The sequence below is a fragment of the Kogia breviceps genome, chromosome 2, assembly GCF_026419965.1.
Source record: "Kogia breviceps isolate mKogBre1 chromosome 2, mKogBre1 haplotype 1, whole genome shotgun sequence".
Classification (NCBI taxonomy): Eukaryota; Metazoa; Chordata; class Mammalia; order Artiodactyla; family Physeteridae; genus Kogia; species Kogia breviceps.
Genome location: NC_081311.1, coordinates 192,214,435 through 192,230,479, shown reverse-complemented (window position 1 = coordinate 192,230,479; position 16,045 = coordinate 192,214,435). Strand labels below are relative to the sequence as shown.

Sequence of the window (16,045 nt, the reverse complement as noted above, 5' to 3'; positions counted from 1 at the left end):
TTTCATCAGATTCTCAAAAGATATCATGAACCACTTGGGGAGAGAAGGTTCCATCCTTGGCTTCGCCAGCCAAATGCAGGAGTCGGAGATGCAGAGCGTAGGTCAGGTCTCTGTTTTCAGCACTTGCTCAACCAGCAAAAGCAGCAGGGTCACCCTGGTTTACAGGTTGGGAAAGGTTGACATATAAAGTGCTGACAGAAGAAGGTGGGCACTGAAGTTTCTGGAAAACGCGTTATCATTGGCTGGAGAGCACCTTGTGTGCTCACCTCTCCCCCCTAAGGCCTGGTGGCCACCTCCCTAGCCCTGGAGAATTTCACAGAGCCTGGGCTCCCAGTCCATCCCTAGGGAGCCTCATTTGTGCTTCTGGGGAAGATGCCAACAGTCAAGATGTGGGAGAAGCAACCTCTGATATTCCTTCTATTTAGCTGTGTCACATCCTGTGTTTTCCTTTTGTCTTTTCCTGGGACTGAGAAGTTGGCTTACTCCAGAAAATGATTTGCAGATGGTTTTGTTTTTCTGACTGGTTTATAAACACACACAGACATTTATACTCATCAATGGATGCAAAAATAATATTGGGGAAGCATCCTGGTTTTTTCCCCCAGACATTTATATCCCACAAATAATAAAAAGCATGGAAGAAAAATGAGAAAATATAGTGCTAGAGAAAAAAACCCCACCACTTAAAACTGCACAACTAGGAGACAACCATTGTTGACATTTTGATACATATATCCAGGGGTTTTCCTGAAGGTCCATGTGTGTATAATATATAGTGTATAGTGTAAATGCATATAGTTGAACATAAAAGGAATCATACTGTTCATACTATATTGCAATCTACTTTTCATTTAAAAATATATGTATTTCACAAACCTGTTTTCACATTAAGGTGTATGCTTCTGTTTTATCATTTTTACTGGCTGTCCTGTCATCCGTTACATCAGGAGTCCCCAACTCCCGGGACGGCGGGCTGGCAAGCTTCACCTGCCACTCCCCATCGCTTGCATTACCGCCTGAATCACCCGCCCCCCCACCCCCGCCGGGCCCCTCCCGTCCCATCCCGCCCCCCCCCGTCCCCCCCCCGTCCCCCCAGGCCATGGAAAAATTGTCTTCCGCAAAACCGGTCCCTGATGCCAAAGAGGTTGGGGACTGCTGCATTACATGATACATCAGGATTTTTTTTAACCCATCCTCAATTCAACCTTTGGAGAGTTGGGAACCTTTTCCTATTATAAACAACATTGCAATGAATGTTCTTGCATGTACATCTTTGTGAACTGGAGTATTTCTTCGAGCTAATTTCTTAGGAATGGAATCCCAGGGTCCAGGAGAATTCATACTTATTTCCATATTGCCCTCCAAGAAAATACCTTGCACCAATATTCACGCCTACCCAGAGTGCACAGGAGCTTTTATTTCCTTGTTCTCACACAGATACTGAGAATCGTCATTCTAGTGGCTTTATATGCTATTTGCGTTGTTTTAATTTGTAAGTCTTTGATTCCTAGTGAGATTAAATACTTTAAAAATATATTTATAGTCATTTGTTTTTCTTCTTGAACTCCTTATTCCTATCCTTGGCTTGCTTTTCTACCAGATCGTTCACGTTAATCTTTATTCTTGATTTGAAATCGCCCTGTATATTAAGTTTATTACATTTGATTATATTACATTTGATTGCATAGGACTCTTCCAACTGAACTAGGTTCAAGCATTACTCTAACTGGTCTTTGAAAACAACCAATGCCGATTTCTATTCAGCCCTGAATAGGGTGCAAATATTTTTCCAATGTCATTTGCCTTTTAAATGTATATAAAGTATTTTATTCTATATATCATATTTTAATTTTATTTTGCATGTAGGCATTCCCTTTAACAGGAAAGAAAATGGCCTTTAGCCAAACCACTGAAGTAAGAAATGCAAATCTCGTTTGTTCTTTTTTTTATTTTTAAAATCTTTATTGGAGTATAATTGCTTTACAATGTTGTGTTAGTTTCTGCTGTATAACAAAGTGAATCAGCTGTATGTATACACATATCCCCATATCCCCTCCGTCTAGCGTCTCCCTCCCACCCTCCCTATCCCACCCCTCTAGGTGGTCACAAAGCACCGAGCTGATCTCCCTGTGCTACGAGGCTGCTTCCCATTAGCTATATACGATTACATCTTAATATTTTCTTTTGATTTCTTGTTTCATGCTAGAAAGACCCTAGGTATCAAGATTTTATAAATATACTCTTATCTTTTTCTAATTATGTATGAGTTAATTTTGGCCATGCAAATATTTAATACATTTGAAATTTATCCTGGCATGTTATGGGAGATAAAATGCAATCTTTTCTCTAGAATATTCAGCAAATCTCCACCTGCCTACTCAGCATTCGCTTTTAGATCTCCCTCAGAAACACCTCAGACTCATATATTTTCTTCTCCTTTCTTTCTTTAAATATTTTCCATCTCATTAAATGATATTACTACCACCTGAGCTGTTCTGGATGGAAACTGAGGAAGCATTTTGATGCCTCCTCTTCTTCCTCCTTACCTGCATCCAACCACCAAGTCCTAGAAACCTCTCGATCCTCTCACTTCTTCCTAGAGCCAACACCAGGCTGCCTGCACCTCCGCCTGCGCTAGTGCAAGGTGGCCCCATTCCCCTTCACCCCCAAACACTTGCCACACTGAAGAGACCTTTTAAATTAAAATCTAATCTTGTCTCTCCCTACTTAAAATCACCTACTGGCATTTCATTGTCTTTAAGAAGAAAAGCGAAGCTCTTGGGCTTCCCTGGTGGCGCAGTGGTTGGGAGTCTGCATGCGAATGCAGGGGACGTGGGTTCGAGCCCTGGTCTGGGAGGATCCCACATGCCGCGGAGCGGCTAGGCCCGCGAGGCACAGCTACTGAGCCTGCGTGCCTAGAGCCCGTGCTCCGCAACAGGGGAGGGCACAGCAATGAGAAGCCCACGCACCACCATGAAGAGTGGCCCCCGCTCGCCACAACTAGAGGAGGCCCGTGCACAGAAACGAAAACCCAACACAGCCAAAAATAAATAAATAAATTTATATTTTAAAAAAAAGCTCTTAACTTGATCATCAAGACCCGGGGGGTCTGGCCCCATCAGGTCTTTGCAGGCTTTTCCTGGGCACCCCCATTGCTGTTCGATTCTTGAACACCCATGTCAGGCTCTTCTCAGTGATGTTCTTCCCCCCGACCTCCTGCCTTGCAATCCCCTGTGCCTCCCCTGCCCCCCCCATACACGTGCTGTAGCTGGAAAGCCTACCCCAGGCTTTTGTTCATGGTTCTTACCCTGATGGCAGGGAGCGGTAGGACTCTTCCAGTTGAAATAGGTTCAAACATCAGTCTCATGGGGCTTTGACAACAACAAATGCCTGTCTCTAGTCAGCCCTGTTAATTTTTCAAACTGCAGGGGACCACAGACTATTTACTAAAGTTGTGAGCAGAGTTGTACTATTAATGTGTTTTACAGAACACTGGTCAGATGAGATACTCCATGGAAAAAATGTCTGTGCCCCCCAAAATCGGGGACTTGGTACCTGCCATGTGGAGGTTCATAAAGAAGGCCCACATATTAGAGGCACTTACAGTCAAGAATCTTGTTTGCCTTTGTTTATTTCCAAATATATTTGATCATATAACTTTTTTTTTTTTTTCCCTGAAAAGAGAACCTATTCTAAGAACTAGCATTCCAGGGGAGGGACAGATAAAAAATTAGCCACCACGGGCTTCCCTGCTGGCGCAGTGGTTGAGATTCCACCTGCCGATGCAGGGGACGCGGGTTCGTGCCCCGGTCCGGGAAGATCCCACATGCCGCGGAGCGGCTGGGCCCATGAGCCATGGCCGCTGAGCCCACGTGTCCGGAGCCTGTGCTCCGCAACGGGAGAGGCCACAGCAGTGAGAGGCCCGCGTACCGCAAAAAAAAAAAAAAAAAAAAAAAAAAAAAATTAGCTCTCATCATGAAAGGAGTCATGGTGCCTCTACTCTTTGAGTTGCTACCTTGGAACTTAAATACTCTTTCATTATAACTGAGGTTTAGCAAAATTTACTCTTGGCCAACTATTAAGTGCTCAAAAGCTCCCTAATTTGACTGAGTGGAGCGAATTAGGCAACTCACTGTTATCGAATTAGACCCTCTGTCCAATGTCACATTTACCTTTTGAGACTGGCTTTTTCAGTTGGCTCAAGACACTTCACTCTCAGGCCAGCAGACTAACTCTGGGAGGAGGTATGTGGGAGCTCTGCCCTTCCTTGGTGAATTTAGGCGTCTCCTTGAAAATACACTCCTTCCAGTCATCTGAACCCAGAGAGGTTCCATCTCTTCAACCCCTGCAGGCCTTCTACACAGCTGTCTCCTTTAAGACCTGGCCTGCATCCTGTCCATTTTTCAGTTTTTATTTTGTGTCTACTCTTGTCTCCGAGGCTTTGTAATTCTGCCTCCTAGAATTATTTGGCTCAGGACTAGTAGAGGGAAAGAAAGGATGCCCTCATGCAACATGAATTCTCCAGGACTTGCTTTGTTTCTACCTGAAATCATAGGCTGGAGATTACTGTACTCCAACAGGGAAGCCCAAAGTTCTTTCAGGCTCGTTGCCATGGCCACTAGAACAGTAGTCCAAACGGGACATCAGTGACCCATTGCTTTCTCACCATAGCAGAAAGTCTGTATGCATTATTAAAAGTCAAATAATGTTATATTTCCCCTCTGTTTTCCAACCCAACTGCTTTTCAATATTTGTCTTTCAGTTCACAAGAGACTATTCTACAATTTCCAGCTTATTTTCATGGGCAAATGCCATCAATGTTTTATTCTCACTGAGATTCTTAATTTGCATTTCTTTGATGTTGAGAATCTTTCATGTAATTCCTGACCATTCACATGTCTTACCTTGAGAAGGGTCTTTTCAAATCTTTTGCCCATTTTTTAAAAAAATTGGATTTTTGTCATATTACTGAGATGTAAGAATTATTTACATATTCTAGATATAAATCCTTTGTCAGGTAAACATTTTGCTCATCTATTCATTCTTTTTTTTTTCCCAGCAGGATATCCATGCATTCTTAATGGTATTTTTGTGTTATTTTTGGTGATCTCTGATTTATCAATTTTTTTCTTGTTTAGTTTGTTCTTTCTTTGCCTACCTTATGATGATGACACTTTATCCAATGTTTTCTTCTAGCATTTTTAAAAATAGATTTTGCTTTTAGGTTTAGGTTTTTAGTTAATTTTTGTGTGTGTATGGTGTGACTTAAGGATGGAAGTTTAGTTTTTTCCCCATATGAATATCCAGTTATCCTAGCATCCTAGCTAATGGAATTCATTAGCACATTTTTAAGGAAACTGTTGACTCTGTATATGTATTTTTCTTCCTTTGGCTATTTTTTCAAAATCAAACTTTTTATTTTGAGATAATTGAAACTTCAAACTTCATAAGCCATCTTAAGAAGTCACACAGAGGGATCCAGTGTGCCATTTAACCACTTACCCCCAGTGGTAACACGCTATACAACTATAGTACAATATCACGCCCAGGATACTAACATTGATACAGTCAAGATGCAGAACATTTTCATCACAAGGATTCCTCATGCTTCCCTTTTATAGCCACACCCATTTCTCCTCCACCGCAGGAAGCTTTCCTCTTAATCCCTGGAAACCACGAATCTGTTCTGCATCTTTATAATTTTGGTATTCCAAGAATGTTTTATAAATGGAATCATATAGCATGTAACCTTTTGTGCTTTTTTTCACTTAGCATAATTCTCTGGAGATTCATCCAGATCATTATGTGTATCAAGTTACTTCCTTTTTATTGCTGAGCTGCGTTCCATGATATGAATATACCACAGTTTGTTTAACTATTCACTGTTGAAAAACATCTGGGTTCTTTCCAATTTTGAGCTATTATGAAGAAAGCTGCTGTAAACCTTCATTTACAGGTTTTTGTGTGAATATAAGTTTTTATATTTTCTGGAACCAGTTGCCCAGGAGTGCAAATGCTGGGTCATATGGTAGTTGATGTTTAGTTTTCCAGACTATGCCAGAATGTTTCCAGAGTGGCTTAACCATTTTCCCTTCCCATCAACAATGTACAGTGATCCAGTTTCTCTCTATCCTTGCCAGCATTTTGTGTTGCCTTCATTTTTAATTTTAGCGATTTTGATAATGTGTTTAGTGATATCTTGTGGTTTTAATTTGAATTTCCCTAATTATAAATGATATTGGATGTCTTTTCATGTGATTACTTGACATCCGTACATCCTCTTTGGCGAAAAGTCTCTTCATGTCCTTTGTCCATTTTCTAATTGTATCCCATCATATCAAGGCTACATACTGTCAAGTATGGTTTCTGACCATTGATGTTGACCGTAATCACCTGAGGAAGTGTTTATCAAGTTTTTCCCCTATAATGTTACTCTTTTCCCCTCTTTGCATACTTTACTCTTTGAAAGAAGGTTACTATGTGTGGGCCACACTTAAGAAATCGGGATTTATCCTCTCCCTCTTTGAGGGTAGAGTAGCTACGTAAACTATGTAAAATTCTTCTGTAGGAGAGATTTGTCTGTTTTCCCCCATTTATTTATTTGATCATTTATTTCTATCACTGTGGACTTGTGGATATTTATTTTATACTTTAAGTTATAATCCAAAACATTTTTATTTATTTTGTGGCTCAGAATGTTCCAGATTTGGACCCTGGGAGTTCTTTCATTTTGGTTTCTGTGTCCCTTTGACATACCCCATTGTTGTTGGTGGAGAGAGAGAGAGAGAGAGAGAGAGAGAGAGAGAGAGAGAGAGAGAGAGAGAGAGAGAGAGAGAGAGAGTGTGTGTGTGTGTGTGTGTGTATGTGTGTGTATATGAACACTTATATGCTTTCTGGCGCTGCAAGAAGCTCCAGTCTTATCTTGTATATTTCCTGCTCCAGTCTGGAATCAGCCATCTCTCCAAGGAGCCTTGCTTCTTTTTATTGGAGAATGATACTGGAAACCAAGATCTGGGCACTAGCTATGCTCATAGTTCCTGGGATATCGTTGCTTCTAGATCCTCTCAGCTGACATAGCAAGGGAATGTGTGTGTATACTAACCCACGTGTCTATAAATATTGCCATATGTAACCATCTATATCTAAATAAAGCTAAACATGAGTTTATACTAATTTCTCCAACTGTAAATTCCCACACCAACAACAAGATTCCTGGCTCCTATCATCCAACATCCTTTTACTTACTTGTGTAATTCCTATATACATGTAGAGCAGTATCAGAATTCACAACTTGTATCCTTGTGGGAAGCAGCTTTATAAACTAGACTCTACAGCGCTGCTGTACAGATCCTTCCACCTTCGGCCCTACCAACTCTACTCGTTCCAAAGTTACTTAGGTCAGCACTGCCCCCCACCCTGCAGTGAGGTTGTTTCATACATTTGTAAATACTGTTAGATTATTTTTTCACAGTCTGCATTCATTTTTTTTTTACATCTTTATTGGAGTATAATTGCTTTACAATGTTATGTTCATTCCTGATGTACAACAAAGTGAATCAGCTGTGTGTACACATATATCCCCATATCCCCTCCCTCCTGAGCCTCCCTCCCACCCTCCCTAATCCCACCCCTCTAGGTGGACACAAAGCACCGAGCTGATCTCCCTGTGCTATACAGCTGCTTCCCACTAGCCATCCATTTTACATTTGGTAGGGTATATATGTCAATGATACTCTCTCACTTTGTCCCAGCTTCCCCTTCCCCCTCTGTGTCCTCAAGTCCATTCTCTACCTCTGTGTCTTTATTCCTGCCCTGCCACTAGGTTCATCAGTACCGTTTTTTTTCGATTCCTTGTATATGCGTTAGCATACGGTATTTGTTTTTCTCTTTCTGACTTACTTCACTCTGTATGACAGGCTCTAGGTCCATCCACCTCATTACAAGTAACTCAGTTTTGTTCCTTTTTATGGCTGAGTAATATTCCATTGTATATATGTGCCACATCTTCTTTATTCATTCATCTGTCGATGGACACTTAGGTTGCTTCCATGTCCTGGCTATTGTAAATAGTGCTGCAATGAACATTGTGGTACATGCATCTTTTTGAATTATGGCTTTCTCAAGGTATATGCCCAGTAGTGGGATTGCTGGCTCATATGATAGTTCTGTTTTTAGTTTTCTAAGGAACCTCCATACTGTTCTCCATAGTGACTGTATCAATTTACATTCCCACCAACAGTGCAGGAGGGGGTTCCCTTTTCTCTACACCCTCTCCAGCATTTACTGTTTGTATTTTTTTTTTTTTTTTTTGCACTATACAGGCCTCTCATTGTTGTGGCCTCTCCCTGTTGTGGCCTCTCCCGTTGTGGAGCACAGGCTCCGGACGCACAGGCTCAGTGGCCATGGGTCACGGGTCCAGCCGCTCCATGGCATGTGGGATCTTCCCAGATCAGGGCACAAACCCGTGTCCCCTGCATTGGCAGGCGGACTCTTTAACCACTGCGCCACCAGGGAAGCCCTGTTTGTAGATTTTTTGATGATGGCCATTCTGACTGGTGTGAGGTAATACCTCATTGTGGTTTTGATTTGCATTTCTCTAATGATTAGTGATGTTGAACATTTTTTCATGTGTTTGCTGGCAGTCTGTATGTCTTCTTTGGAGAAATGTCTATTTAGGTCTCCCACCCATTTTTGGATTGGATTGTTTGCTTTTTTGGTATTGAGCTGCATGAGCTGCTTGTATATTTTGTAGATTAATCCTTATTAGCCAGTTGCTTCGTTTGCAGATATTTTCTCACATCGTGAGGTTTGTCTTTTCGTCTTGTTTATGGTTTCCTTTGCTGTGCAAAAGCTTTTAAGTTTCGTTAGGTCCCATTTGTTTATTTTTGTTTTTATTTCCATTTCTCTAGGAGGTGTGTCAAAAAGGATCTGCTGTGATTTATGTCACAGAGTCCTCTGTCTTTGTTTTCCTCTAAGATTTTTATAATGTCTGGTCTTACATTTAGGTGTTTAATCCATTTTGAGTTTATTTTTTCTGTATGGTGTCAGGGAGTGTTCTAATTTCATTCTTTTACATGTAGCTGTCCAGTTTTCCCAGCACCACTTATTGAAGAGACTGTCTTTTCTCCATTGTATATCCTTGCCTCCTTTGTCATAGATTAGTTGACCATAGGTGCATGGGTTTATCTCTGGGCTTTCTATCCTGCTCCATTGATCTATATTTCTGTTTTTGTGCCAGTACCATACTGTCTTGATTACTGTAGCTTTATAGTATAGTCTGAAGTCAGGGAGCCTGATTCTTCCAGCTCTGTCTTTCTTTCTCAAGATTGCTTTCGCTCACAGTCTGCATTCTTTCCTGGGATCTTCCAAATAGAGGGGTTTTGTTTTTGTTTTTCCTATAGAAGTACAGTTTCTCAAGCACCATTTGTTGAAATGGCTATCTTTCCTTCATTGAATTGCTTTTAAACCTTTGTCAAAAATCAGTTGGCCATATTTGTGTGGGTCCGGTTTGGATTCTGAATTGTTTTTCATTGATTTATGTATCTATTCCTCTGTCAATACAACCCAGTCTTGATTGCTGCAGTTATGTAATAACTATTGAAATCAGGCAGAATGATTCTTCTCAATTACTCTTTTTCTTTTGAGAGTGTTTTACCTATACTAGTGTCTTTGCTTTTTCATATAAATTTTAGAATAATCTTGTCTATATTTACAAAATATTTTGATGAGGTATTAATAAGAATTGTATTAAATTGTATATTAATTTGGGAAGAATTGATATCTTTACTATTTGGAGTCTTCCAGTCCATGAACACAGTATGACACTCCATTTATTTAGATCTTTGATTTCTTCATCAGCATTTTGTAGTTTTCAGCATGTAACTCCTATACATGTACAACTAAATATTTCTCTCTTTTTGAGTGATTATAAATAGAATTGCAGTTTGGTGTGCACATGTTCAATGCTAGTGTGTAGATATATAACTGATTTTTGTATGTTTATCTTGTATTCTCTGACTTTGATGAACTTACTAGTTTTAGGATTTTGGGAGGGTAGATTCTTTGTGATTTTATGCATAGGTAGGTATGTCTTCTGAAATTAGGGACAGTTTTATTTCTTCCTTTCTGATATGTATAAATTTTATTTCCTTTTTTTGTCTTATTACACTGGCTAGAACTCCTCACACTAGTTTGCGTAAGAGTGGTGATAGCAGACATCCTTGCTTTGTTCCCAATCATAGGGGAAAAGCATTCAGTCTTTCATCATTAAGTATAATGTTAGCTATAGGGATTTTTAGATTTTTTTTAAAATCAAATTGAGGAAGTTACTCTCTATTCCTTGCTCGCTGATAGCTTTAGTCATGAATAGGTGTTCAATTTTGCCAGATGCTTTTTCTGCATCAATTGATATCAGCATATGATTTTTCTTCTTTAACATATTAATATGATGGATTATATTGATCAATTTTCAAATATTGAATTAATCTTGCCTTGCTGGAATAAAACCCACTTGGTCATAGTGTATAATTCTTTTTATATATTGCTGAATCCTGTCCTCTAATATTTTGTTCAGAGTTTTTGTGTCTGCATTCAACATGAGGGATATTTGTCTGTAGTTTTTTTTTTCTCTCTCTCTCTCTTTTAATATTATCTTTGACAATATTGAATTTTTCACATCTAGAAATTCCATTTGGTTTTTTTTTAATACCTTCCATTTTTATCCTCATTTTCCCCATGTTTCCCTTCACATTTTGAACAAATGTCTTGTTTACTCACCATCATCTGTTATTTCTGGACCTCTTTCTTTTGACTGATTTTCCTTCTGGTTAAAGGTCCCATGTTCTTGCTTTTTTTTGTACATCTGATATTTTTTTGTTTGAATGCTGGCTATTGTGAGTTAAGTTGTCGAGTGATTGGATTTCTTTTAAAAGTCCTGGCCTTTTTTGTGGCAGGTAGGTAAGTTACTTGCTGTGACCTGATTGATCCTTTCAAGGTTTGTTTTTGTATCTTGGAGTCTCCAGTAGCCTTTAGGGATAGTTATGTCCTACTACTGAGGTGTAACCTTTTCCTCCCGTAATGCACTGGGTGGCCAATGAAATGTCTGCATTCCAACCTGTGAGAGTTTGAATACTTCCCAGTCCTCTGTGAGCTTTGGGAACTGTTCATCTTTCCTCTTGTTTGCCGTGCCAGTGGAGTTCCAACTTACTCGTACGCCGTATTCAGCAACAAACTCAGGGATGCATCATATCTCTGATGCTCCTTTTCTGAGTGTCTCTACCTTCTGTAGTGGTCTGTCCCACAAATTACAGCTACCTCAGCCTCCACAAATTCCAGTTACTCCCCACAGTTCAGTGAAACCGTTGTGTTCTAAATTGGTTCAGAATTTAGAACGCCAGAGTGGTTATGGTACTCAGCTGTTTGTTTGTCTCCTCTTAGCAATCACAGTCACGCACTGCCTGTTGTCTAACGTCTTAAAGTGTTTTTTAAAATATATATTTTGTCCATATGTGTAATTATTTACAGTGGGAGGGCAAGACAGTTTCCAGTTGCTCCATTGTGGCAGAACTTCCAAGTAAGACATTAGATTCATTTCATCTAGAATAAAATGCTTGTGAAGTATGAAGGAGTTATACTTACAGTATCCATTCCAGTGCCTGGCACATAATAGGCTTAGATTTAATACTAGGTATTATGATTATAATGATTTTCATTGATATCATTTGGTGTGGGCTCTATTAATCCAAGGATGTACTGACAGCAGAGACTTCTGACTTCTTATCTTTTTCATTTTAATTTCTCTGAGGAAAGCATACCGAATTAAACAGTACACTTGTAAATTTGCATAAATACTACCAAAGGTGATACCTACTATACAGATTGCCTCTTAGAAAGTAGTAGATTGAAAAGCAGTAGGAAAAGATTTAAAGTTCAGACTTTGATTTCCAGGCTTAGTCAAGTAGAAATTTCATTTAGTATTCTCTTTACAAATGTTATTCAAGCACAACGGTGATTTAAAAGTAATTGATTTTCCCCACTCAAATAAAAAAGTAAACAACTCAATGAAAAAGTCATCTGGCTTAAGCCAGCAAAAGCATAAAGATTTATTAAGTAAACTGTGAGTGGAGAAAGGTGATATAATGTACTAAGAACTCTTCTACTAAAATTAACTAGAATGCATATTGCTTGGACATGGAATGGTGAGGTGTTGAAATGTATGTAAGAACATAATACTCCTAATACAGGGAAACATAAATGAAACCAAAATTAGTCTCTATAATTTGTAATAATCAGTTACCTTGCAAAGTGCTTGATCACTGTGAGGCAGAGAAGAGCAATCATCTTTGTAAGTCTTCTGGTTGGAAATTTCCTTGAGTGGCTCCATCATCGGGATCACCCCATATGCTTACCACCAGCATGTGACACAGTGAAGTCCTCAGCTGCAAGCCAGTTGGGGGTAACTGATTCAAATAGAAGTGTAAGCATGTTAGTTTGTAAAATGGGCCAACAGAGTAAATCTAAAGGTATCTGTGAACTGTGCATTGCTCCACGGTTCTTCCAGAGCACGTATGCTGTGGAAATAGCTGCTAGCTGTTTGGGCTTCTGACTGGCATGGAGTTTTATCATAAACTAATGTCACTGAATCCCAAGTGTAGCTCTAAGAACACTGTGGTGATGAAAGCCAGACTGGGATAGATTTGAGACTCTCTCTGGGCCATGGTTCTTTGGTTCCTTGGTTCCTTAGATATTTGATGAATGTCTACAGAAAAAGTTCATCGTATTTTCTCCTGCCATTCTCTATTCCTACCAAGTCCTTCCAATCCAGTGAGTCCCAAGAAGAGATAAATCTAAGGATCTTAGACTTCTCTTAACTATATTAGAGCCACTTAGAGGTCCAAGAGCCAAAACATGTATTAGGGCTGCCCTAAACCTGAACTTGGCATTTACCTCCCTAGGGAAGCCCTGGACCAGAGCAGGACTGGGTGGGCTGGACTGACAGCTCTAGAACTGCCCAAAATTTAGGGAATTAAAAGGGTTTGACCCTGACATTAAACTTCTGAAGCAGGGTGGGGCTTTTGAGTTTTGCTAGGCTATAGAAGTAGGGAGAAGTCAGGCCATTTCTGTAGCTATTGCTGCAAAGGTAACAGAGCATCTTATTTCAGAATTTGCAGTATTCAGATTGCCAGGGAAAGAAAGCTATTGTTTAGTAAATACCTCAGTTAAGCTTGTCTTCCTAAATGGATGGAAAGCAGTACTGATGTGTATATTTGTCAAGGCCTTTGATTTCATCCTTTTATCACTTCTTAGCACATTCCTGCTTATATGTCTCTTCAACTAGTCTACCATGTAATGCCATTTGTAATAGTTTAGTCTATGCCCTTTTCCAGTCAGAGTGATTGCCCCATTAATAGACAGAAAACCTTTGAAAGAGGTTAGTAAGAGACAGTCAATTTCATGTCTTTCTTATTGATATAAATGACTATATTTATTGCAGGAAACAAATTTGCTTAGACACTACTGAATTATAAACAATCTAGTAGGACCTAGACGTAGTGAATGTTTTATTTGACAGATTTTACTTTAAAAATAAAATAGTCCGCTGCTAAGTATGAAAAAAGTGTGAAGTGAAACAGATGTGAACTATTTTAGTTTGAGATTCTGCCTCTAAAATGGTCTGTGAGTGACATATGGTGGTTTTATAAACACGAGGTAAACCAATGGCAGATAGAAAAGCTCTTTAATACTAATTAAGTAAGCCTGGAAGTAATTACCCAAGTGTACACTGAAATATTGCCTTTAAAAATGGACAGAATATTCGATTTTGCTCTTTTGTTTTAGTCGATGGCTATAGCAATGCTAGAAATTTTAAAAATATATATATATCACTTTTTACATTTATCTAAGCAAATGGAGGTATATCTAAAAGTTTTCTTTTTCTCATTTTCACACTTTTAAGAAAGACTGCCTCAATTTGAAGTATCCTCTCTTCAGCTTCGATGTGATATCTTTAAGAGGTGCACCCATTTTGTATTGACTCCTACCATACACAGGCTCTAAAATCACACGAAGATGGCTTTGTTTGTGTAACTTCTAATAACAAGCTATTTCTTGTAAGTTGGTCTTTGGACCACAGTGATATCAGCCCATGTTCTGGTTTGTTAGTTTAAACTAGGCTTTCTCTGAGGGGATCAATGCCCCCAAATGTTGGGTGTAGCAGCATCAGGAGCCCCAGGTCACGGTTTTCATTATGGGGGAAGGACAGACGGACTGGAGCAGATGTGAGCTTCCCTCGGGGACCATTTCCCAGGGAAGATTATTTCAGGACCGGACTCACCCCAGACATCACAACTGTCATTCCTTAGGGGGCCCTGATGTTCTCCCTCAGCATTTCAATCCCTCCCAGAAACATTTCCAGGGATTTGGAAAGAGGGGTACATTTTCATAATTGACTCAGGCTAGGCACACGTTTGTGACCTAGAACTAATCCAGAAAATAGTCAAATGTCCAGGCTTACACAATCAAACACTTGGCTACAAAAAAAAAAAAAAAACACCCATAAACTGTGAGGTTTTTGGCTTTCCGGAGTTTCAGAAAAACAAATAAGAAGATTCAGCCGACTAAATCCAAAACATAAATCCAAGACTAAATCCAAATATATTTCTTTAGTAAAATCAGGAGCCCAAGTTTGTTTTTCCGATAAACTTCAAAAGGTTTATTCAGATATGGGAATCGGCTTCAGATAACGAATTCAAAAGATTAAAGGGGATTCTTTCTACCGGTGCCATTTCTTTTCCTTCTCTAAGCTTTACTTAAGTAAAGGATCCCTTGTCTGGAATTCTGGGAGAGTTCTGCACTTTATACAAACAGCCAGTTGGGCTGCATTGCAGGAGATCATGACCCCAGCCTTAGATCTTTGCTGAGCCAGAGAAGTGACAGGGGACAGAGCCGCTGGGGCAGCTAGCTGGCTCACTGCCGCTTTTCTTTATCTCCTTAGGTGAAGAGTGTGACGTGGACATCAATGAATGTGACAGTAACCCCTGCCATCACGCCGGTACCTGCCTGGACCAGCCCAATGGTTATACATGCCACTGCCCACGTGGCTGGGTGGGAGCAAACTGTGAAATCCGTGAGTATTCGGCCACTGTGACTTACCGTTACATTTTCATTCAATGAGAAGAGGATGCGCCAGCCCCACGGCACTCACAGGTGAGGCATCGAGGCCCAAGGGGTGCCCTGTGCCCCCCATGCCTCCCGGGTCCCAGCTGAGGACTTTGGCTCACTGTGTTTTGCTGCTACCCCTGCTTTCTGAGTCTGAATCCAGCCTTTCCACCAGGATGAGAATGCACAGATGTCATCCAGAGTTCGCGGCTGCTAAGACAGCCAAAAATGTGCTTAGCAGAGAAGCATTAGAATCGCATCAGGAGAGAGAGAGTCTTTGTGTTGAAAGCATTAAAAAAACCGCACCGAATGTAACTTCACTTTGCATTTTTTGTCTTCAAGTGTCTTCAAACGTATTAGGTTCCATCAGTCGCCTGGAGAAAGGTTCCGTGGGGGTGAGCATGAAAGAAAATCTGAAAAATACTTTGAGCTGCTTAGAGCGAGGGGTTCTCTACAGATGGACTCACAGAAGTTTGACCCTGTCAGGATCAGGATTTTATATATTAAAATCATGTATCTACTAGGACTGAGTTGAAAATGAGAAACGCCCTGGAATTGGGTTTTCATTGTTTTGTAAATCGAGAAAAACTCAGCGTTGGAGTGTGTTTTCTTCTCATTTAAATCAGTCAGGGTAGTTGGGTTTGGCTCTGTCCTAAAATCTCCCTCCTGGGCCCTCTGGCCCACTCCTCTTGATCAGGCAAAGACAGTTCATCTGCTGTGTGAGTTTGGAAGGAGGCAGCTCAGTATACGTAGCCCTGTCCGTCTGTCTGTCTGTCTCCCTCTTGGGTTGGCCTGTCTGCTGCCCCGACGCCTCCACGCTGTACGTGTTTCAAGAACAGGCGCCTCCCTGGTGGTCCAGCACCGCCTGTGGCTGCACGGGCCTGTCTAA

General features: G+C 40.3%; 1 protein-coding gene across 1 annotated transcript in view; it reads left to right on the top strand.

The window, feature by feature from the left end:
- DNER (delta/notch like EGF repeat containing) overlaps nucleotides 1–16,045 on the top strand; it is a 330,436-nt gene that overhangs the window by 294,863 nt on the left and 19,528 nt on the right. The window contains exon 11 of the mRNA XM_059053059.2: nucleotides 14,993–15,124. Within this exon, the coding sequence (XP_058909042.1) occupies nucleotides 14,993–15,124 (132 nt within the window). The remainder of the gene's footprint in view (nucleotides 1–14,992; nucleotides 15,125–16,045) is intronic.